The 27175-nt window shown below is 27.1% G+C and overlaps 1 protein-coding gene across 1 annotated transcript in view; it reads left to right on the top strand.

The window, feature by feature from the left end:
* The window catches only part of LOC121124732 (uncharacterized), a 60560-nt gene extending 36635 nt beyond the window's left edge, over positions 1–23925 (top strand). Inside the window, exons 2-8 of the mRNA XM_040719919.2 lie at positions 2831–2975; positions 3035–3095; positions 17377–17512; positions 18727–18860; positions 21990–22094; positions 23091–23232; positions 23291–23925. Coding sequence (XP_040575853.2) covers positions 2831–2975; positions 3035–3095; positions 17377–17512; positions 18727–18860; positions 21990–22094; positions 23091–23232; positions 23291–23502 — 935 coding nt within the window. The 3' untranslated portion in view covers positions 23503–23925. The remainder of the gene's footprint in view (positions 1–2830; positions 2976–3034; positions 3096–17376; positions 17513–18726; positions 18861–21989; positions 22095–23090; positions 23233–23290) is intronic.
* The last annotated feature ends 3250 nt before the right edge of the window (positions 23926–27175 follow it).

Here is a 27175-nt window from a genome sequence, read left to right as displayed (position 1 = left end):
GATATCATTGGAATGTTCTTATTTCTATATATACAAATGGCATTCTAGTTAGGAATCTTTGTTAATAAATGCAGTATGTAAAAACTGCGATTGAAGAGGCCATTATGTGAGGGCATGCAAGATGTCAAAAAAGAGAAAATATCCTCCCATTGTATCTGCAATTACAAGGATTACAGATATTCCTGTTCTGTTTATGTCATTTTCTTACTCTGGAGAAGAAAGTATAGAAAAACAATTATCTCAGTGACATTGAATAGAAATGTGGTCAAAACACTAGTTGACTCTTTAAAAATTACAAGATAATACAACTTCAGAAAAAAAAATATTAAGTGTAAGTGTAAATGGCATCTCCTTCCTTCCAACATGTCAACGTGGTAGTTTGTAAATTGCCAATGGTTGTTGTATTGCAGGATCATAGTCGAATTTAGTTATTTGTATTGGCAAAAATCTGCCTTGAATAATTTCTTAGGCATAACATACTCTCATGTATTCTAAAATTGAAACTTTATTAGGAGGGCCCAGAACTTGAAATGAAACTTATGAAACTTAACTCTTGATTGTCGACCAATAGTTCTAAAATGATGGCCATTCCCTGGATCTGATCAAAAATGTATCGTCTCAGATATATAAAAAATGTAAAGGAAAGGAATTATCCAAAAAAGTGCATTTAGATGGAAGGCTCGAGTTCTTATAACTACAAAGAATCGTCATAAATAACAGATTATAATAAATTACTCCAAAACTATTAATAAATATACTTTAATACATAGATATCTATTCATAATGTGTTAAATAATATTGCCACAATTAACCTTAAAAGCGTATTTTATCAGATAAAAACATAAAAAAGAAAATATTTATAGCGTTTGAAGCAAACTTTACCAATTCAGAAAAAATCTTTTTTATTTTTGTTACCACTGGAGTAATAGGGTAATAGATTAAATCATTTCTACTGAAAAATTAGAGTGCAAATGTGCATACATTGATGAAATAACTGAATGTGGGAATTTTGAAAAATAACATGTGAAAAACCTCATAAAATTTAAAAAAGGCTTCAAAAAGTAAGCTATGGTAATTAATGAAGGAAAAAGTAAATATCATTAAGTAAAAATAACATTGGTTGATTGTTATTAAAAATCAAAATATTAATTCGGATCCCGTTAGAATACGTCCATTAATGACTATTCCTTTCACTTAAAATATTTTGTGTAATAACCAATACTACTTAAGATTACATAACTTTTTTAAAAGATCATAAGACAGTTTATAAACAATAAAGAATGTAACCCACGGCCTGAAAAGTCTCGGCTTAACAAAAAAATGTGTTTTTCTGGTTCAAAATGTTTTTTTTTAAATTTCTATTTTATTTTTGTATTCACTTTATGTAGCATAATCCCAAACATATTTTTTGAACCATTACATAGTTTAAACGATTTTTTTCTCATTATGAAGCAGTGTAAGTTTAAATCTCGAAATTGTTTTTGATCAATTATTTTGGAAAAAAACAAAGGATGCAACACAATAATCCACAAAATAAAGAAAAAATTATCATGAAATTTTGATACTGTCTAATGAGGGTTGTTGGTAACTCTATATGCGATTAATTAAGAAAAATGTGCCTTAAATATGTGGAGGCAGGGACTTTTAAGATTATTTTTTCACGAACAAATATATATTTATAATTTATACTAAGAAATAACTTTTAACTAATGATCTCTAATGATTGGCCTCGAAGGTTGTTATAAAATTGCAGTGTTTACTATCTGTTGAACAATATCATAATGTTTATCCCATTATGAGTTTTACTTTAGCTGCTCTAAAAGAGTTTATATGGACAAAGTTGTCAGAAAGAAGAGAAGATGATAGAGAGAGACGAAAAAAATAACTAAAAAAAACTATTTTTACTATCATTGAGGCTAGACTTCTAGGATTGATTTACTATCGAATTGAAAAACTAGATCATATCATCTCCACTTTTTTGTTATCTTCTTTTATGTTATTGATACAAGGAAAAAATACGTATAGATTTTATGATGTAAAATTCATTTAATAATTAAGAGGTGAATACTTTGTTTAATCAAAATTAATTATGAATAAATTATATTATTTATCCACATAATTTGTATATTACTATGCATATAATTTAATAAAATCTATTTTTTTATAAATAAAATAAACTATAATTATCATAAAAAGAAACAAAAATATTTAACTAATTAAATAATTCAAGATCATTAAATTATTCATCCCCAGAATCAATAAAGAATGGATCCGCACCCTCAGGAGTTAAACAGTTCTTTCATCTCTTACAAGTTTTCACTTCTTGCAACTTTTCTTCAATTTGGTCTTTTACTATTTTCTAAAGCATACATCAACGTTTTAAATTTGAATATTGAAGTATAAGTTTTTCTATGAAGAAGCAAGTTTTTTACGAATATAAAAATTACCCATTCAAAAATAGGAGACACTACAATGTGTTTTATATTAAAGGTTTAAAAGTTCTTATAATGTTTTATAATATGTGATAGGATTAAATGGATACAAATCCTGCTGAGAATGATATTCAAAATTCACAAAAACATCATAATAAACTTTATAATTAGTGCTGTTTATGGTCAGAAAATTCTGAAAATATTTTTTTGTTTCTAAATTAAATTATATAATTGTTAAAGGATTAACTATATTATAACTCAACAGTTTAAATAGTTTTATCTATAAAACACTAATATTTTTTTAATTACAATGTGTAATTTAGCTATTTTATGTATAGAAACCAATGTTGCTTTTTTTCATATAAGAAACAGTTAATTATTCATTAAATTTTTTTCAGAAAATAGAGGAATCAAAATGCTTAGAGTTTCTGTACCAGATCCCCTCATCCTTGGGTCTGCAGCTGATTTGTTTTGTGACTTTGATATGGAGGGAGCACAGCTTTACTCTGTTAAGTGGTACAAAAATGGAAAAGAATTTTTTAGGTAATATCAACTTAAAGTTTATATTTTTCAAATACATCTAATATGCTTATAATTTCCAGATATATGGCGGATGAAATTGACCCAATTGATACATTAAATGTACATGGAATCTATGTTGACGTAAGTATATTTTTAATTCAAATAATCAATACTTATTTATTTGGTCTAGTTCAGTTTTAAAAACGGTAAATAAAAATGTCAGGCCTTCCTACTGTCGGTACTAGAACTGATTAATAAAGAAAGAAATAAAGTTAATTGATGTCATCAAGGACAGAGTTTTAAAGGTTGTGTAGGACTGATATCCATAAATGAACTATACAGAACTGTAGTTCTAAGTCCTAAATTAAGAATAGGCTCACACTTCTCATTACAAAAAATATCAAAGTGATTTATTGGAACATTCTTCATATGGGTCAACCTTTAATAAATGATATGTATACGACATCCAGATGTTTAGATAAGGGAACATTCTCTAATCCAATGGACATTTATGAAGGAATGGACCCACGTTTAGCCTAGTTTGGAGGGAGACGGTCCACTTAAAACAAAGTAGATCAGGATAATTTACCAAGATTAAATTACATCATAGGACAAAAGGCCCAAGTATTTAAAAAAATAAAAATAGGTAAACCAATTTCGATTTTGAAAGAAAAAAATAATTTTTTGTATTCAAGAGAAAAGATAAAAGATTAGTCCTACAATGTATTTTCAATGGGGATGTAAAACACAAATTATGAATTAACTTTCCACAAAATATAAAAATAATTAATTCTGATATCTCTAAGTAAATGTTTGATGAAGTAATCATTTGGTATTTGCAAAAATTATTACACCCTCAGAATAGGTGGCTTAATTGGGTTTTAGGATATTTAAAAAAACTATGGCTCCTAAACTTTTTCAAGGGGTATGTACACATACTTAATAAAAAAATTAGGAAGCATTTGAACATTTGATCATATTTTACGAGAAAGTGAAAATGATCGTCATTCGGGTGTAAAACGATATGGTTATTGTATTTATTTCTTTTAAAAACCTATATTTGAAAATGATTATATAAATTTAATTCAATAGGTTATAAATCATACAATATTTTGCCTGCAAATTTCTTTTTATGTTTATAATACACTTTTTATAGTTATTTTATTAATTAAAATGTCCTATTAAGAAATTTAAAAACTCCTCAAATTCAACTCACAAAACTATATAAGAAAAAATAATAATTAAAATTCCTTCAAATACAAACGCCGTGCATTCATTATTGAGTCCCTCCGTACCTGGTGTATCCCAAAAGATGCAATTAACATTCTAGATAATGATGCTAGAGTCTTTAAATTGATTTCAAAGAATTTGTTGACTTATTATAGTTTGAAATTGGTGCAGTTTGTTAAAATAGAGTTATTGGAACTGGAATTATTCTAGAAAACCAATATTTTTAAGACAACTAATTACATTTATTATTTATATCTTATCACGTTTACCAAGTTGCATATGTATAAATTAAGGTGTCAAGGCTAGTGGTAAACATTACATTCCAATTTTGTGTTGGTCTGACCCTTAAAATTTGTATAAATCAGAAGATCAATGGCAACAATTAGTCAAAGTAATATTATTATGTCTATCGACGCCTTTAAAGCTTAGAAAATTTAAAAAAAAATATTTAAAAAAAGTCTTTTCAATTACTTTATCATCCAAACAAATAAAGATATAAACTTTTCAATAACTTAAATTCTTGAACAAATAACTTTAAAAATATATTTAGTACTACAAAAGATCAGGGTATCTTATACAGATCCACTGGAATGTCATTACAAGATAATTATGTCTATATTATTTATGGAGGAAAATAAAAATAATTTTATGAGAATGTGATTTCATTTTTTTTTTTTTTTGGTTATACTTTACGTCTGAGTTTAATTCCTAATTTTTCTTGTTAACTTATGATACAATAATTTGAAATAAAAAATAATAAGTTACAAAATAATAACTCTATATATATTCAATCATGTTTTTTGCCTAAAATCTATGTACCGTATAAAACTTACATTCTATTCACTACACTATTTTAAACAAAACATCAACAAATAAATAAATAAAGTATATTAAAGCCTTATATTGTAGCTTTATAGTCTAAAATATATCGTAAATTATTGTATAAATAGTTATTTTGGAAAAAATACAATTCTTTGCAACTGTTGATGTTTAAGTTTAATTTTAATTACACTGTTCAATAAATATTAATTGGCACTTTAATATATATAAATTTTTACATTTGAATTATAATTTAAAAAACAAATTAACATTCTACTATACGTTTGATCGTTTATTAATTGTTTGAAAAATACTTTTTATATTAACAAATATATGTTGTTGTTTTCTTTTTAAATCAAAAAGGATAAAAGAAATGGCGAAATTTCGGAATGATAAGACTATGGTTATATTAAAAAAATTATTTTTTTCGAAAAACTCGAAAAGTTGATTGTACTGTATGACCTAAAAGATAAAATATAAAATTAATGAATTTAGGTAATTGAATGTTGTTGTTTTTTTAAATTTCCTACTTAATAACAACAACAAAATTTATAATTCTCTAGTGATTTATTCCAGCAATTAAAAAATTTGTAAATGAACTTAAATGAAAACTAAAATATATTTAACTGTTTTGAAAGTAAGGCAATCATTATAATGCCATAAACATTATTAATTAAAAATTTACTACAGAATTATTGTCATCATTTGAAAATTGTCTGAAGAAAAACTACAATCGATGGAAAATTACGTACAATTATACAATATATTAACTTTAGAAAACCGGTTGAACATAGAAGTAAGCCGTTGTAACTGTCAATGTAAAAATGTATTCGGAAATTAGAAAAGGTATTTTATGATTATTGAAGCGGTTGTGTTTGCTTTAATCTGCCGGGAACGTCAAGTTCAGATTGTAAAATCTGTTGATCTAGAGTAAAGACAATTGTAAAACATGTTCTTGAAAGGGGATGTGGATTTTTTTAAACAGTCTCGAAACCTTTGGTAAGTCTACACAAAATATGTGTGCCCTAGGTACAATTGGTGAAATTAAAAGGATTTTTTTTTTGTCACCCATCTGCATATAAGAAAACTATTAACGGATTCTTAAATGGGTCATATTCACCTGTTGATAGAACAGATCGGTAGAAAGAAATCACTACATCCCTATATACTATAGTTGCAAGCAGTTTTTTATTAATGGGAAATTTTCATTGGGCAATTATCTGATGTCAAAAAGTGTCATCAGTAGAACATTTCTGAAGGGAAAATTTTAATGGATGGACAATAGCCTGTATTTACAGTATATATTTATGTTTTAATTTATCTACAGACCCATGAAAGGATTCGTAGATATTTTTTCTATCTTGCAAAAAACTGTTGAACACATAATAGTCGTCCTCGAAACTGCCATTGTAAAAAAGTATTGGGAAATTAGGAAAGTGTTCTTCAAGCGTTTGAGGTTGTTTTAATTTGCCAAAAAATGTAAAGTTTATCCTATACAGCGTATTGATTTTTAAATTGGGGGAGGGGGGGGGTATATTTTCAAACTATCTTAAACATATTTTGTATGCCTTAAGTAAGGTTTGAAAAATTATTATGTTATTTCCCAATGGCGGTATTCTGTAGTGTGTGCAATCCTCCACAAACTCTTAAAAATGTTTAATGTAAGTATAGAAGTTGATTTATTACATTTTTTTATTGAGTATTGATTAATTTGTTGCTTAAGACTATAATATAAAAATAAAGATTTATGTAAAAACTCCAATTATGGATATTTCTTCTACTTTATCGATCTGTATATATAGCTACAAAAACAGTCTCTCTATAAAACAAAAATTATTTCTTAGAAATAGTTTTATTTTTGCTTTACTTAAGACATTTTTTTTCTCTACATACATGTTACTGTAATAAATGGTTTTTTATAAATAAAGAAAAGTATATCCAGAAACGCTTCTATTAGATAGAATATATGATTTATTAAGATTTAACATGAAAGTTTACCTAGAAAGATATGTAAGAGTATATATAAACAGAAGAACACAAACTATGTACATAATAGCTTTTCTTTCTTAAAAGGCTTTCAATCACAATATAAATCAAAATGGACATTTAGAACTATTTCATGAATACAATTTGTTTGACAAACTTTAAGTACATTACATTTTCATTTAATTAATTATTTGTCAAAATAAAATAATTTTTTTTTTTTTTCGTATACATGTAGTTAAAAAACAAAGTCATGTAAATTAATTATTTGATTTGAGAACCGTAAATAATATCTGTAATATCCGAGTAAAAAAGGTATGTGTCGATTAAATAAAGTTTTTGTAAATATTTTCCAAAACTATATTTATAAGTAGTTTGATTTTTGTTTTATGCAAATTATAAATATTAATGTATTTCAACATGTACAAATATTTTTGATCAGTTGTTTACTTTGTTAGACCAATTTTGTAAATACAATTTTACTAATGTTTGATTGAGATTATTCATGTAGTAAAAGAAAAGCATGTAAAGTATTAAAAAAATGTCCTTGCGCCATATATCTTGAATTAGTCGCATTATAATCACACAGTATAATATTTTTGAATCCTAGCAAATATATGTAATCTCCTAGAAAAAGAATTAAATGGCTTCATATTTATTTAATATCATTTACTTTCTTTTTTTGGAAAATATTTTTGTCCTTACCACATAAATATACATTAAGATTCTAATTTACAAAAATTTAAACAATTTTTTAAAGCCATCGAAAATGTAAAATATTAACTACATTCAAATCTGGATATGAACAATTTGCTTACCATAAAATAATTTTATAGTCAACGTTCTCTCAGATACCAATTTTTTACTACTTAAAATACATTCTATAAAAGAAACATGAATTAAAAAATAAACATTAAGTGATTCTTTTTTATTTGTTAGTGATATCAACATCATAGGAATTCATGAGAGTTCGTCAACTGTTGACAACATATTTATTTTGGTAGTTTATTTTTGATTTCATTTTACATTGCTTTTCAGGGAATGCTGAATCATATCATGAGCACCCCAGAAAAATCCTTTTGCTGAAAGATATACTAAAAGTCTTCAATGATATGTCAAAAACAGGATCTAATCAAACACTGGATTCCTTTAAACGGGGCTTCAAAATTATTTATTAGAAAAGTATATAAAAAATGTGGTTTTATACATACTGTGAATTATAAAGCATTTTCATTTTTCCAGATTTGATTGTATTTTGAAACATTATTTATTTTCATTAAAAAATATAGTGATACGAGGTGTGTAGAAAAAGTAAAGTGACTTTGTATCTTGAGAAAAAAATATTTATTTATTCATCAATATTTATTTTGTCTCCTTCAAAGTAATCCCTTTCAGATAAAATACGCTTCTACCAACGCTTTTTCGAATCCTTTAAGCACTATTCATAAGCAGGGAACAAAATTAAGCAGTTTCGGAATAAACTTTGCGGACACCCGTCTCATGCCTAATCCGTTCAAAAAAAATCTTTGGGATGGTCTAACCGACTTGTCATTATCCTTAGAAAATTCTCTATTCGTAATTTTCTCAACTGCTTCAATTTTTCGATCTGTTGTTGAAAGGGCTGGTCGTCCCGAATAATATATCTCTTGTTTTGGAATAACAGGTTTTATGGAGGGAAAATTAGATGAATGAAGGAAAGGTGGTCGATATTGAAAAAGGCAGTAGCACTTTAGCTTTTCATGCATGAAACTCATAAAAAGTAGAAACAAATGTATGTCTGTCTCGTTTATAACTTATCCGTCATATTGATTCGATTGTATTGATTTTTTTTAGAAGCGGCTAGCAAAAGCTGAAGAAACGACATTAATCTTCTCCTTATTAGGTATATTACAAATGTTAAAACGTTGCAAAGGTCTAAGGAAAAGTTGACAAATTTGGGTGTTTTAAAAGCAATATTTGAAGACATTCTCATTGTTTCTATAATTATTACAAATAATAGAAATTATACAATTATGTAGGATATTTTTTTAATAAAATTTTGATAAGGTACGTTGACAATGAAGATATCTAATATATGCTCACTTGCTGCAATACAAGAGATCTATTTTCTTATAGGTACCTTAGTTAAATTTAGAAATAATATCAGAAAATGTAAGGTTTATATACTTTTATCAACTTTTATGCCTTAAAAAATGGAACATACTTTGAGCTATATCAAAATTTCTTTAACAGTAAGATATTTTCTATAAAAAAAAATTATTCCTATTAAATAAGTTTGCTGCTAACTCTACTGGTTAATTTTTTAACTACCTAATGGGTTAATACAAGGCAATTAAATAATTTTTTAAAGTTATATATACAATTATAGTAGTTTTTGATTAATTTATTATTATTTTTTTCTTACCATAATAATTTTGTAAATTATTATATCATTTTTACACTTTTTATAGCTATGACACAATTTTTTGTATCATAAAGAAACGATAATCTACTTATAAATATACCATTCTCTTTGAAATTAAAAAAATAGCCTATCATGATGTTGTTTTGAAAGTAACAAGTCTAAGAACTTTCATTTATTTTCGTAAAAAATTGCAATTATTATTCGAATCACATTTACAAATAATATTTACTCTAAGTTGACATAATAAAAAAATAGTAAAAATCACTTTTTTATCAACGTCGTTTTTTTATTTATTATTACCGTCAATATTTTTAAAACCAATTATTGACGCCATTTATATAATTATTTTGTATAATAACAAATGGATACTTAAGGTAATATTTCTTTCCAAACAAAAATAAACAAAATAATAGTTTGTAAACATTTAAATTGTATTTTCTCAAGGGTAGATAACACCATATAAACCCATATTTTAAGTTATAAAACAATTTGGCAAAGAATGGGTTTATTTGCATATGAACCACTATTTTTTTAAATAAAAAAAGTTATTTTAAACACACAAAATTGATAAAAATACTCAAAAACCAAACTTCCTGTGACAAAACTAACAACTAATTTAATTATTACAATATTTGATTATTGAATTTAAAATGATTTTTGAAAAAGTAATTTTTTTAAGCTTTTTTAATGTGCAGTGTTTTTAAAAGACTGCAAAATATATTTGCTATGAAAATTGACAAATTCTTGAAAAAGCTAAGACATTCATGACCAATTCATACTTACAATTATAAGAATTCAAACATATCTTTCAAATAACACTGCATAAACACTATTTATAAAAAAAAGTTACATTGAATATAACCTTGATTTACCAGTAAGTCCTTCATCTTGTACAAAAAGGAATTGACTTTAAAAACTACAGCATGTAAACGTTTTAATTCAATTTTTGCTCGTAACTTAGATAAGGAAACAATGATTTCAACGTGAAGCAAATAGCTTAAAAGCCTAAGCATGATTATTTTTGATAAAGTGATAATTTAGAAATATATTCAACCAAGCTTTACATCAAATTTATTTTTATCATATTTGGATCATCGTTTTATTGGAGTCATTTTGTATTTTGTAGCCTTTCATCAATTTCCCTCTCCGCCAAATTTTCAGCCGGATAAATTATTGTTCATGGTCATATCATGCAAATAAGCTTAGTGTCTGTTAATAATAAAAATTTAACTTCAATCTGATCTCAAAGGAAATCCAGAAATATGATTTCATCTAATGTGACATCAATTTAAACATTTGAATCAATTCTTACTAATGAAGCATTGTCCTCATAAATTTAAGTGTCTTTATATTAGGACACATTTTTATGGATTTGTTAATTTTTCGTGGTTTTTTATTTAAACACCTTAAAGTCCACTTTATATTTTTAGAAATATAATAATAGCAGAAACTTACATTAGTACAAACAAATTTATCGTGATTTATTTGATAAAAAAATGCTCAATCAATTAGATGATAATAACATATAAAGTATCTCAATGGACAACGAACTCTGAAAAAATAGTTATTTTTAACTCTATGTGCGTAGGTTTAGCATCTTGGAATTATGTATAATATTAATGAACTTTAAAGAAAATTGCTATGTCAGATGGAGTAATTGTTATACCTTAAAATTTATTTAACTCAAGCACCGCAACCTAATGAACACCAACAAAAAAAAATTAGACAACAAATTATTGCATCAAAGTCATTAATTTTTGAACAAAGAGCTATTTATCAAGTCATTAATTGGTATAAGTAGACTAAGAGCCATTTTTGCAACATTTACTTTACATTTGAAACCCAATCAATCGAATTATTCTTCGCATTATTTCCACTCAAATATATACTAGAAAAATACAAGAAATAGTGTAAATAAATCAACATTATTGACGAAATTTCATTATATTTGTACCTTCATGTGCTTATGTAATATATATATTAAGCAAAATATGAACTACGTGAGAAAAATACAGGTAGGATCTACAAGGATATTACGTTGGTAAGCAAACTGTCGAATTACTGAAGAAAATTATGATTCATAATAAATATTGAAAAGTATATTATTTGTAATGTTGGAGTTAACCGAAAAAATATCAACATATTGCTACTTACTTACTCTCAAATATGAAGTAAGTCTCAGAAATCATGTTCAACTTCAATTAATGTTTGTCAAAAAATAAGAAAATACTAATATTTTTTAATGTACATAGGTAATATATCATCGAAGCAAGTTCCCTTTGGAAAATAATAGTTTCATTCCAAATCAGATATAAAATAAGTTATGAAATTTATAAATAGAAAAACTCATAACAGAGTGGACAACGACAATTTATTATTCTAAAACCAGTGTGTGTGAGGTTGAAAGGAGGTCATTCTTACGGAAGATAATTTACAGATATTTAAGTTCCATTTAGGGTATTTCCTAGGTCAAAAGCATTACCGGATGGTGCAATAAAATCGGAACACTTAATAATTCAAGAATTAAAGATGGTTAAGTGATTGAAAATAACTCATTTTTGATAATTTAAAGATAAACAATTAGTTAGCAAACAAAACAAATCTTATCTCTCTAACTTACGTACAAGTCAAAAAATTACACTTTAACAAGATCAACGAATTCCCCTTCGCACACTCAAATCAGTTGGGCATCTCCAGGACTTCTGTCTACGTTGTCAACAGTTCCAAATGTTGGTAAAGAAGAAGGGGGTTGTCGAAAAGACTAAATTGGACTTTTACAAGTGAAAGAAAACAGCCCAGGTCAACAACCTCTCATGTCCACGAGGACTCTTGCAAGATATCTCGAGTTTTCACATCAGACTGTCCAGAGTGCTATCAAAAAATTGATAGAAAGAGCCTTGTGGTAGTGGAGAAGCCACTTTTTACACCAGCAATAAAAAAACCATTTCCTTTGGTACAAGACTCTTTTGAATTATTTTTGACACTTCCCCCCCCCCTACAGCCTTGAAACCAACCCCCTCGACTACACCTTTTTGTTCATATATAATTCATCAAGTTCTGACAAAATATATTTTATAAAAATAAAGAATACACTTTTTTGTCAGTTTGGATTAAGGAGAAGGCCTGCAGTGTCTGTCATCCAAACATATTAAAGGATTGGGTTACTCTCACAAGGCCTTCATAATATTTAATCAGACTTTTGTCAATTGCAACTTTGAAGTCATGAAGTGATAATTTATTTGGATATTTAATATTATTAGTGATGAAGCTATTTAAGCATACTATATACAAGAAGATTTGTAGATAAAATGGTGTTGATGATTGAATCTTATTGGTATGAAGTAGTTCTTTAATCCTGGAGATCGTCTCCCCCATGCCTTTGTTGTAGGACAAAATTTTTGATAACCATTTGTTAAGATAGACTTTCAGTGGTTTTACTTTACTTATATGCTTGATCACTCTTATCATTTTTGAGATAATTATGAAAGTGAAAATTTCGAAGTATCATAATAACAACGTGTATGTTGGCTTTAGGAGTCAATGAAGCATATTATACATTCGTTTCTGTAGTAATCTCTTCATAAGCTATAACTTAAGTATTAAAATCATATAATGTGTCAATGTCCTCTTCATAAACACTATCTGTTTCGTCCAAAATGCTATAAATTTGGTAATTAATAGTGTTGCGAAATAGGTTAAAATATGTTGTTCTTTGTATTTTTTCCATTTATGAACTACTCTACAATCAATAATAAAGTATTATAAAAAATGTTTGTAAGTACATGCATTACTTGCTTATCTGTCCAATAATAAAGAGTACTTTTATATCAATACTTTAAAAGGACAAAGATAAAAGATACATGTCCCATCCTGAACAAATTTCAAACATAATAAAAAAATATAATTTTCAAACTCAGAGGGACATCAATGGCATAACAATATTAAACTACTATAACATTTGCATGCCTCATTCAAAAACTGAAACTTTTTCAACAATTACTTCTTTTTACTACACAAATATTATTTAAACAACAATAAAAAATTTAAAATATGTATACATGAAAAGCATATGATAGGTAGAAAGAGTGTTTTATCGAATTTCAAAAAGGACATAGTTTGAAGACTTATATAGGACGAATATAAAGTCCTTTGATAATTTTTTTATAAATTTTAGAAATCTATTCCTTTCGAAGGGGTATACCACGCGTTCTCTTTCTTCTCTACAGGTTGCAAAAGAAACACCTCAATTAAAGAGTATCATATTTCTTCAACAGGGATACATCATTTAACCCTTTATAACCCAATGTGCCAAATTTTGTACATTTGAAAAATTACTTATATAGCAAATAACTGGGAATGCATCTGTTAGAAACTTGTCATACCGGTTAAGTACACGTTTGGAACCACTCTGACACATTGTATTGTGCAAAATCAAGTGTGGCATTTCAGTTATATTTAAAAATTAATAGGTATTTTGATTGTTCATCATCCCCTCTAACAATTTTGGGATATCAATCCTAATGCTCATGTTATCATTATATTTAGTATTATCTACTAATAAATACATATTATGACATTTTGCAGTTGTACGCCCAATGTGACATATTTGGCCATATTATTATACATGTCTCTGTGCCTGATGTACCAAATTTGGGACATATCGATTAAATGCACTTTTATATTAAAATATTTTATATATATGCTAAATATGGGTTAGTTATACAGAATAAAACTTCATATATGGAAGAAAAAATTTAAAAATCTAATTCTAACATAATTCGAGTCATTCAAAACCCTTCATTACACCAGGTGATGTGTTTGAAGGGATAGTTAATATTAACAAATTAAACAACTTGGTCATGAATTTCTTTCATAATTTGATAAATACTTTTTTTATCATAGGAGAGAGGTTGAGACGGGTTTGTGCGAGTTTTTGTCAGGGAGGTACTCTGAATTCAACATATCAAACTCCGAGAAATTAACAAAAGTACTGTCAATGGCAGTTTTTCTTCATACTCACAGAAACAAATATGAAGTTTAATGTTATTATATAAATAGACAAAATATTGATACAAGCAAAAAAAAAATGAATCAAATAAACTTCAAGTAGCAAACGTTGTTTTTCCTAACAAAAAAATTATATAATTTGTTGATGTGTGTTTTTTTTAAACAAATATGTTTTCATAGAGTTGTCCTTACTTTACAATTTTTTTTTAATTGAGTTAAAGGTAAATTCCTAGCTTATTTTTATTCCAGATTCTTTTAAAAAAAGGTTTTTTTAGAAGCATGTATTAAGTAAGAAATATCTGAAATCCGGTTATAGGTAAATAGAAATAATTCAATTAAAGCAAATAGTTTTTTAGAAATTTAGAGTGCTTCTTCGAATTGGATGATGTTGTTTACTATTGTTTCCTTATTCTTAAATCATTAGTTTCCTTAGAAAAATATATATTTCTCCAGCAAAAATCCAAACTGACAAAAAAGTGTATTCTTTATTTTTATAAAATATATTTTGTAAGAACTTGATGAATTATATATGAACAAAAAGGTTCCTTATATTTTGGTAGCATTATACAAAAAAAAAGTATGTCAAATAGTAATGTGTGTATTACATACAATGTGTAAAGAAAATAGTTTTTGAAGAAGTTTGTTTCTTTGAACAAAACTCAGAGAATTGAAACAACAATGCAATACAAGTTATTTATGTTGTAAAAAATAACGCGTTTGATGAAAACAAGGATATAATATTTTTTTTAAGGCTGACAATTAACAATACTAGTACTATTTTTGGTTGACAATTATTATTATTTTATGTGTTTACATTTGAATGACTAAGAAGTAGAGTTAAATGATATATGAGATAAACACATGTTATATTTTTAGTACTTGGCACTCTAACAAGAGCAATTTTTAACGGATAAGGCTGAAAAAACTATCATTTTATTACTGAAGAGTGAACATCCAAGTAGGTTCGTCTGCCGTCAGCAGCAACCACGCACTCGAACTTATAGCTCAAGATGGTGCATCCATTTTTGAAATAAGCAAGATCCATTTGCTTGGCTTAAAGTACGATGATGGCATTTACATAGGTGTAGAAATTGGTACGAGTCTTACACTTTATCTCCACGTAGACGTAGAAGTTCAAGGATTAGGACATCTGTGGGCCATGTCTCAATGTACACGAAAATTGGGACTAATTCAGCAAAAGTTGCTTCCATAGTTGTTGTTGATGTTTTCGCTGGCCAATTCAGAGCTAAACTGTTGCTCAGATTATCAACCTCTGATATATGACATTTAAGTCGATAGGATGCCCTTGTTATTCAAGGAGACAAACTTTTATCTGTTACACCTTCTATCGAATTATAACCCGTGTTTGAACTCATGAAAAAGTAACAATGCAAGTTTACTTAGGTCCTTGTTGGAATTAGAGTAGAATTCAAGATCGACGTTGGAGTACTTTTATCCTTGACGTTGCCCAAGTTCAAATTTCATCAATTTCAAATATTTCACTTTTTATATTTATCCAAAAGTTTTAATTTAAGAATATATATTTTAAAAATAATATTACTTAAAAAAAAAAAAAAAAAAGATATATAATTAAAAATTCTAATAAATTTTTAAAAGTTATGAACACAGATACTAAACGACTTATTTTTAAACAATATTTTGTAAAAATATTAATAAAATAATATTGTAAAGATATATTAAGCAACCCTTTTGACAATGAACTCTCTACTTATCACCTATTATGATTATTTTAAATATGACGCACAGAGATTTAGCTAGGTACACTCGTTGCTACTTTTTTATTTTTTAGATTAAGTAGTTACGCAGTTCTATAATTTTGATTATAACCTAGAAAATGAGTCCTTTACAGACGGACAAACTTTACTTTATTGCTATAGAATATATTTTTTTCCATAATACATTTTTATAGAAAAAAGTGGTTGATCGTATACAATGTGATTTATGAATAAAACATACAATAATATATTTGGTTTTTAGTTTATAATATAAATTCCTAAAGCATTGAATACATTTTAAATTCACATAAGCAAATTAATTAATAACCAAATTTGGATAATAAATGTAATAAATAAATATTCTTTTTATTAATATGAAATACAAACATACTCAAATGAAAAAAAAAAAAAAAAAACATGCAAAAAAAAAGCTCATGGATGTCCAGTTTATTTCATTATTTTGTATAAATTTGCATAAAATATGACATAAACGTGTGCAAAATTTTTAGTAGTTGGTATTATTTTCTCATGTTGTTTTAAATTATTATTAAAATTTTGAAGAGATGACATCTAAATTCAATGTAGTCACATGAAAGTTTTCCCATAAATTGTGAAGAATAATATGTTTTAAGTCTTTTTTAATGTTTTATAATTCTTCAAATGGAGTTGCAATGATTAAGTATAATTAAACATTATAGTATTATATTTACTCCATTTTACCTAGGAATCTTCTCTTAAGTCCATATCCACAATGTATAATTATTTCTCTAAGAACGAACAGGGTGCAAACCGACGCACATTGAGTTTCAGATAATATTTTTCACAAAGAATATTTTCCCCGGGCGCGTTGTCAATTGAGCTACGTTGTCACATATTAACATTAATGATTTATTTTGGAGTTGTTAGTGTAAGTCCTAAAAAAATTTAAAATCGATATTGGAGCAATGCCTGCCAATTTCCTTGCTAAATACATCCTGGTATTTGAGTTTATTTCTCATTTCTTCTAGCTTCTTTTCTTTCAAATATTATTCAAGTTTTAATGATTTTTTTTTTACCTATCGGCCAGTCATAGTTTTTATAACATAAGTAGTAATGTATTTAAACTAAGCCATATTTAAAATAATGATTATACTAAGGGTGATTTCTTTATGTGCAATGACTAGGTAAAAGAAAAGAAAGATATTTTTTTATTTTAAATTTTCCAGTAGTGTTATCTTATAGTCTTTTTATCTATGTATTACAGAAGGGTAAATCAAGCGCAAACCGAGTGCACTTGAAATTTGTTCGTTGGTCGACTGAAGGACGATATAAGTGTGAAGTGACGGCTGGGAAACCCTCATACGATACCATCGTGAATACATCTAATGCAAGGATTGTTGGTGAGATATCTTTATCAATTTGCATAAATATCTAAAGAAGTCAACAAAATATTTCTTAATGAAAAAAGAAAAATATTTTGTCCGTTTTTTTTCACTTGTTTACTTAGAATATTTTATTTTCATATAATACTCTCATTTACTCTCTATTCTCTCATTCTGTGGTACTAAACAAGTATTATTTTTATACTGGGTTACCACTTCACTCATGTATGCATACAAATATACAGGGTGGTTCAGATAAATTGGGAAAATCTTTACAGGCTTATAAAAAACGAAATTGATAGGAATATTCAATAACTTTCATTATTCATAATGAGATCCATCTCTCTTGATAACCTTGGCCACTTGGCGAAAGAAGCGTTTGCAGGCCCGAAAAACCTTGTTCCGATCCAGCTTTTCAGTTGTACGCGTTATGGACTTCTTCAGAGACTACACAGACGAATTATACTTGGCACACACTTAATGGTAGACACTTTTCCAGAGATAGAAATCGTATGTGTTCATGTCCAGGCAGTTTGAAGGTCAAAAATTCTTGCTCCAACCGTGAATACATTTTGTAAGCCCAGACATACTGCAATTTTTTAGTCTTTTGGGCCGGTCTTCTGTCTTATTAGAAGACTCAATTCCGTCCTTGGGCTACTCCATACATAGTTGTTATGTAAATTAAAAGTGCATAACCAGAACCAGGCGTTTTCCAGTCATGCCAAAGCTTCAGTCGTCCTGTGGCCAAGGTTATAAAGAGAGGTGGACATCATTTTACATAATTGAAGATAATTAAATATAGCTTTTAAATAATAGAAAATTTAAGGTTTGGTCTAGTTTGTTTGTTATAGTATGTTACTATTAAATTTTTATTTGCTGCTACCATCATATCATTATTCAACTTACAACTCTGAAGAACACAAAGGATCTTAACAAAAAGTTTTTGTAAAGATTTTGTTTTGTATGCAAAACCATGAAATGAAAAACAATCGGAGTAAAACATTCTTTCGACTACAATAAGATCCAAAATTGATATCTAAAAATTAAGTCAACTTTTTGAATATTTAAAAATTATGCAATTCACAAAAAACTTCCAAACCTCTATTTTAATTTTTTTAAAGTTGCACATAAATAACATGAAACTTCAAATACCTTAACTTTATGAATCTATATACTTGACACAACTTATAAAACTATCGCATTTCTAACATATTTAATAACTTTATCCACAGCTGCTCCAAGACATGGACCAACAATTACAGGACAAAAAACTCGCTACCCTGCCGGGGGATGGGTCAAGTTGAACTGCACAGCAAATTCTTCTAAACCAGCTACAGAGCTCTCATGGTATATCAACTCAATCCAGGTATGTAGATTAATCAACTAATTCAAATAGATATGTAGCCCGTCAACAGAGAAGCAAGTTCAAATGATTTTACTACATATTCAGTCTCGATTACAGTTGTATTTTTCAACACATTATCATTCATTTCTATTAACTGATTATTCTTATTAACCCTTCGGACGACATGCAAATTACACTTAAATTAGCTAATAAAGATCGTCACAATAAAAGAATAAACAATCAATAGACTTTGTTTTAAAGGGGTCATATCGGAGGCAAAATAAATATTTTTTTAAAAATAAACATACATTACTATAGCTTAAATTTTTGGGTATTTTAATTCTAACAAAAAAATGGAATTCAAGGCCTATAATTGACTCAAATATATATCTATGAATTATTGGGGGGTATGTGTATTTTAAGTAAAAAAATAATTTTTTTTCAATATTGTTTTTATGTTTAACACACAACATATATTTGTAAGGATTTTCTATGAAAAGTACTTAGTAAAAACCATATATTTATGTATACAATAATATATATCTTGTGTACATGGCATTATATAAATCATTTTTTGCTAGATTTTGCCTTTATTTTTCTCTCTTTCAGTCTCTGAAAATGACTATTTTTTCATTTTATTGTTCAATATTTTATGTATGTTTATTTTCTTTCTTCTTGAATAAAAAAATGGCGAAAAAGGATTTGATTTTTAGTCTTTGTTTGTATAACTTTTGACTATACAAACAATTTTCACATTTCCTTTCGTGCCGGGTCCTTCTTTTTCTCTAATGTATTTTACTACAAACATACCAATAATATGCAAACCTGAACCATTATAATTTCTTTCCGTATTGTTTCAAGGTCTATTAAAGGAGTTGATTGAACATTTGTTATCAAATTTCTTAGTACAAAAAGAAATATTTTCACATAAGAAAGGCTCAATCTTTTGTTTATAATACGTACAAATAATAATTGAATTCTAAATTAAATACAAATTTCCTCTGTTAATGTATAATAGCATGCAAATATTTATTTTATCAAATTTTTACTAAAAAAAATAATTTTTTGTTCCATTAACAAATATAAAACTAATTGCAAATATTAAATATTTAACTTCGATATTAATTGTTGTTTTATAATACTTGACACGTCATTACATTTGATATTTATTAGTAAAATTAATCGTTGATAAGGATAAAAACGACACAAATGTTTACTTGCAAAAATTCAAATCCTCCCTGTTTATTTTATGGCTCCTTAAGTAGAAAGGAATCGAATTTCATCAAGGCAACACCAGGCTGCATACATCTTTGATGACGCGTCAGAAGCTCCAGGAGCTCGCAAGAAAATTCTTATGCATCAAACCAGACTTGTTACCAAATGCCTACGAACTATTCCTCTGTATGGACAAAACGTCTGTTTGTACAAATTTGGCCTCAATGCAGGTTGATGAAAATTGTTTTTTTTTTGGCAAAAGATACAAGGTGTTCTACAACAAAGGCATTATGTAGTTGAATTCTAGTTGGAAACAAGTAATTGTACAGAATAGGGGATATTTTGAGTAAATTGGATAATTGTAACTCATTTCATAAAGCATTGAAGTAGAGCGAAAAATATGGAATTACTTTTTCCTCTATCAATTATAAAACTCAATTACCAACTATGTCTGCAAGTGTATATAAATTTGATTGCAATACCAATAGCAATCATGGTTTAGTAATTTTTGTAGTTTGAATATTCAACACTTTAAAATTAATTAGAAATTTTAATAATTATTGTATTGCAAAGTATTCTATCTAAAAAACGAACCACCAATTTGTGTACTCTTTTTTTTTTTTTTTTTTTTTTTTACACTTTATAAGTTTACCAGCATTTTATACTTTCTTTTCTATCTTTAAATTGGAGAAAGCGACAGGTGAAAGTTAAAATTCAACTATCACAACCTTACATAGAAGCCCTTGTACCTATTGACAAAAATACGTACAACCAATTTTCACAAGCCTGTATTGAGGCCAAATTTTTGCCCACAAACGGGTTGCCCATACACAGGAACAGTTGATAGGCATTTGGTCACAGGTCTGGGCTGTAAGTTGGATGCACAAAAATTTCCTTGTGAGCTTCTGGCGTGTCATGAAAGATGTGTGCAGTCTTGTGTTTTGTTGATGAAAATCGATTCCTCTCCTATTCACTAATGCTGGGTGTTTCTGTTCGATCTCAGGTTCAAACGGTAGAGGGCAGATTTGAGCGTTTGGCCATAGAGGAGCAGCTCATAGTAAATAATTTCCAGCTAATCCCAGCGAATACATAGCACTATCTTCCAGGCAGTCAATTCTGGCTTGGGCACAGTCCGGCCCCCTTCTTTGGCGTTTGACCAAGATCTCTGTCGCTTGACAATTGACACAATTGATCCATTTTTCATCACCAGTGACAATCTGGTACAGAAATGACGCATTTTTCCATTTCAGATTATAAAAATGTAAATTATTTCTCTGAGGCCTCCATATTCGACGCACGGTAATTCACAATTGAACCAAGCCAGCACCATATTATTAAAAAAACATTTGTTTTATACACTCACACCTTTAAAATAGGTTATCGTATGATATCATGGTTCAATTAATAAACAAGATATAATTAGTTGAAAAGGAGGCAAACACGTAATTAATCTTTTACCAACCTAAAATTGCAATACAAAAACGGAAATATCGAATTTTTCGGGAACAAATTTTTCTATGTTGTCAAATTATTAAACAAGAGCTACTATAAAATAAATTCAAAATATTTTGCCCAGCAAACTTTTATTATATGCATTGGGGAAAAAATTGAAGTATTGTAATTAAAAACATTGATTTTCAAATACCATCAATTTTTGGACCTTATATTTTTATTAATATTGCATTAGAAGCATTGTATTTCTAAAGAAATGAAGTTTCAAAAAATATGTTTATTTCTTATATTTTATTATAGCAGCATGTTTGGCTGCTTGATTTCGCTTAATTTTGCTATAATACCCAAAAAAGTAAAGAAACACATGAGAACAAAAAAAATATTTAGTAATCATTAAAGTATATTTTTATTGCCCTTGTATTAGTTTACTTCTGCTAAATATGTATAATTGAATATCCTTTAATTTATTATTATTATTTATAGGCGGAAAGCTCTTGGATCATTCATTATCCCCCTGATATTGGCAAAGATGGACGTCTAACATCGACTCTTGGTCTCAGTTTTCGCATTAGAGATCATCATTATCGTGTAAGTTTGTTATTGTTTTTTTAATTTATTTGTATAATTATGTAATATAATTCTTTTAAAAAATTGTACCGAGTCAATACAAAAACAATTTCCAAAAACATTAAAAAAAAGATGCATTTTTTTTATTTACTACATTTATTCATATATCTAAATATTTCATCAAAATATTTTATTTAATAATTTAATATATATACACATTACTAGGATGAATCAAAATACCTAATAATATTTATTTTATTTATGAGACTGAATTTGGGCTAGATAATCTTTATCAATTCAAATTTTTCATAGTTTTTTTCTTTAATTATAACAAGGTCGTTTAGCAAACTTTAACTGTGAATTGGAAATTCTCCAAATGATAATTTTATAACGATAGATAGTGGAAGAATAAAAATCTTATCCAGACTCTATTTTGTCTGCAAAAACATGTTAGTTTGCTTTAGAGTTGACGTTCCACAAATATTGTTATATTTTTATTTCAAGCGACCAATTCTTATCTAACTTTATACAGTTCAGATATTACGTGTTAACATAAAAAGTAGAGTGATATTAATTTCTTAAAATTAGATCAGTAGACTAAAATAATTGATTCAGTTAACTATTTAATTATATTTACCATTCTTTTATTTATGAGGTGGAAGCTGTAGGTTTTTATTACTTAATTACGTGTGCCCAAAATTTAATATACAATATTAAACAAAGAAATGGATCGGCTTTGATTAAAAGAAAACGCAATTTTGAAGACCTTCAAATTAATATGAGAAGCATCATGAAAAAAGTTAACGCCTTATTTATGTTTCTGTTATACCAAAAATTAATATTTTGCTGATAAAGGATGCATAACACACTAATAGAAAGTTATTAGATATTTCTATATAAAAGAGCAAAAAAAATTAACAGTCCTTTTTTTGAATTTTTTTTTTATCCCAGCCAATTTTATGTTGACACACAAATACATTTTTTAATCATGGTATAATTATTTATTTATCTCTTTAGAATCAACCTGAAATTAAGATCAAGTGTACAGCTATGCTCAGTCCTATCTATTTAAAAAGCAACGAAATCAGTTTTGAGGTAAAACATCCTCTAAAAGCTCCAGTTTTAGAAAGCCGAGGGCAAAATCGTAAAAATCTAGAAGGTAAATCCTGTAAACGTGAGAATTTCCGATATTGTAAGTTATTTTATCCCATTCTTAGTTCCCTCGAGCGTTTATGGTGGCCTTGTTGAGATTGTTGATGACGAAAACTACCATCCAAGCCATGAGTCAGAGTTCGAATCCGACTCCTCCAAGGAGTCCTCTAATATTCTCTTATTCCCTTTTAACAATAACGGCTTACCTCTACGAAGTTCTGTGATAACATGTTGTTGTGGACTAATTACAATTTTATTTAGCTTATTATTAGAATGAATAGACCCAGTGGTTCTACATAACTTTTATTTTTCATTTAAGTCATATGTGTTCAAAGAAAGAATGAAAAACATATCATAGAATGAAGTAATTATAATTATCTATAATAATCAAACAGTCTTACTTGAGTGAAATAATTATTACTCAATATAATGTTGTTAAGATAGTGTTGATTCTTGTCTAAATAACAATTATGATACTTTTGTTTACGCAATACGCAAGTTAGCATATATACTTGAATTCGTTTGTCTTTGTTTTTAAATTATCATTTATAAAATTGATATCATCTTTAGTCCCTCCCTATCCAATGTTTAATATCATTTATTTCATTAAGTTATTTATTTGACAAATAAAGTTATATATTAGATATTCTAAAATGTATGATTCTGTTTCATCCTGAAATAAACACTTCTCCGTTCAAAATTCAAGCTTGAGTTATTTCACCAATTTCAGTACAGATAGGAGCAAAATGGCTCATTAAAAATCACATATTGTACACCTGATAATGTCATGAAAGTTGTCCATGTAATCTCGTTTCGTTACATTTATTACATATTAAGTATGAATATTAAAATATCAAATACAGTTTCAAGAAAATAAAGTTTGATACAAATAACCTGTCAGATTTTATAAAAATAATATCTATACCAAATCATGTTGATTTGAGTACGTAATTTTAAATCCAATACATTAGTTAGCGCACATTATTTAATGTTATTGGCAACCTTGAAGTTATTTTATCTTTAACTAAGTAGGTATTATTGATAAACAAATAACCACTGACAAGAAAAGTATAATATGACGTCACATTTTTTACAACATAGATAATTAATTGATGTTCAACTTTCAGGTATATTAACTATGATAGTGTAATAAAAAAATAAACCAACCAACTATTTTTTTTATTATTAATTAAATTGTCAGGTCCTTGATTGTTGGTTTCTTTTTATTTACATCTCAAAAATAGACGATTAAAATTATTTTTATGTTTATCATACGGTTTGTATAATTTATCATTTTATATAAATAATGTAGAATGAATGGAGGACATTTTTGTATGAATTTATAAACGTCATCAATAAATTATTCATATAATATCCATATATATGTATCTATCATGTGTTTTCTTTTTTCGATAAATAATAGTTCTTAATAGTTAATAATCAAAATCAAATTAAAGCATTCTACCTGAAATATTCAAGTTATTTTTTAATCTTGAAGTCGGAATATATAAGAAATTATTGAGCAATTAAAGTATAAAATCATTTATATATATATTTTTTTTTTAGAAAAGTGTTAAGAGCTTCCAATTAGTAAAATAAATTGTTTTAATGAATATTATTAAAAGAAGTTTTTTTTTTACTTCTGATGATTAAGATATTCTTACAATAAATTTTTAACTTACATTAAGACGTTTATATAATTAAAATGAGAGATATATTTTGATTTTTATAAGAAACATGAATTTAAAATAATCATTTTATAGCAATTTTAAATGTTTCTTTTCCAGAATGATTAAAATGTCGTTTGATTTATTCTTAAAGAGTTTTTGTTTGTCATATACTGTACCAATAAGTTGATCTTGTCATCTTGCTTTGTTTGCATGTATAATTTTAAGTCTTATATTACAGAAAAAGCTCAATATTATCAATATTGGTATTTGTCGTGGAAATAATATTTATATTAGATGTAAAAGGCTCTTAAATTTTGAGAGGTCAAAGTCACTTAATCGAACATAATTTTGAACAGTTTGTAAATTTTTAAATGTCATGGTTACAAAAAAGGTCAGAAATTGTAAAATTTTGACATATAAAATACAGTAAAAGTAAATTTTAATTTGAAGAGGAACTCCGAAGTACCCAATATCTATTCTAATTCTATTTTGAGTTTTAATTTAATTAACTTATAAACAAAGTAAATTTGGATTATTGAATAAACATAATATATTGAAACTATCCAAAGGAACGCATATTGATATAATAAGTATTATTCAATACATAAGTTGCATCAAATATTTAATTATCCGTTTTTAATGGGAATAATTCCATTGGGTATTTGCCCCCCCCATAATATTGATATTTCAGTGGTATAAAATTTATTTGCTCAATAATTGTTGATTTATATCTATTTTGTAGAAAAAAATATAGTTTACAAATAAGAAAAATAAATACGGTTAGTGGGTGTTCTCTTTTTTGTTTATTTTCACATAGAAAGGTGTGGTGATAAAATTTATCTTTGAAGGAATACTTCCCGGTCGTCTATAATTTATCTTTTAAAAAATCATCATTAAATATGAATTTAGTGGACACATCAATAATTTGTTTATCCGCTTATAGAGTACAATTTAAAGAATTAAAAAATCTGAGAAAAAAAAACATAAAAATAATAATTATTACATTCATTCCCCTTTCACGTAGAATGTGGAAATAGTTTGAATGAAATATGGTTGAAAGATGATGTCATTTACGGTCGTTAAAAAAAAGTAACTTTAGAATGAATAGTAAAGTGTATCTTATTTTGACTTATATTATTCCAGTTACCTCTTTTTTTATCCAGAAAAAAATGGATCCTTAAAAAATATTAAATATGATTTACGAGATAAGTCGATATTTTTCAAAATAACAAACATATTTCAAGTAACTTGGGTAAAAAGATTATTTTAGACGAATTGAATTAAATAAACTCATAATATAAAAAATAATGCTTTAAATATTTTCCTTCTTATTGGTCAGATAGAATAGCACCAATTTAGAGAAATAAACATTTTGCAATTACAATTAAATCATCTCACCTTGAAAATATCTTGAAGTCAAGGTACATATATTATTTGTATGGATATTACCTTGTTTAGAAAAGAAATTCACTCGAACTCAGGCACATTGAGCCATGAAACTGCAGATATTTTGAACAAAGACCCCATTTTCCTACAAGAGTCAATTTTTCTTTTGCTGTTTTACAATAATAAATAAGATTAAATTAACCCTTTCTCTCCGAATTTTTTTTTTTTTTTTAACAATTGAAAAAAATTGTTTGTTTAAACGGATGTCGGTAGGATATTTTTAACATTTTGAATAATTTAACATCTCTAATTCAGCTGATACAGTATGGTCCTGTATGGGACCGCTAGGAGAATATGAGTAAAATAACAATTATTTTTTAGCATCTATAATACAGTCTATATATGGAAATGTATCTATATTATTAGTAATAGCAAAGAATGAACACATATCATTTATATTTTTAAAATTCTATTTATTATCTGAAACCATTACTGTGTATGAAACTTTTTATATCATTGAATGCATAATCCCGCAAGGCATTAACAGCATTGTGATCGCGAATGTGAGTTACAATTTTCCAAAGAGCATCTTCTTTTCTACCCTTGGGAACTGGTTCTACGAAGTGCCTAACCTGATTATAACGAGCTGCATTTTCTCCCGGTTTCCACAATGGCTTCCTTCCAATAGTTCTTGGACAACATTGATATTTTAGTAGATACGACATTACAATTTCTCTTCTAAATGACAATTGATCCTAATTTTGACCAGCATCTCTTGCAAAAATCCATGCATTTTGGACTGCAGCGTGAACCAGCCAAGTAAAAATTGGCCACCACCATTTTTTACCTCTTATTCCAATTCGGTATGCATTAATATTTTTATCCATACGATTA

The sequence above is a fragment of the Lepeophtheirus salmonis genome, chromosome 9, assembly GCF_016086655.4.
Source record: "Lepeophtheirus salmonis chromosome 9, UVic_Lsal_1.4, whole genome shotgun sequence".
Lineage (NCBI taxonomy): Eukaryota > Metazoa > Arthropoda > Copepoda > Siphonostomatoida > Caligidae > Lepeophtheirus > Lepeophtheirus salmonis.
The sequence above is the reverse complement of the archived record's forward strand: the minus strand, read 5'-3'. Positions and strand labels throughout refer to the sequence as shown.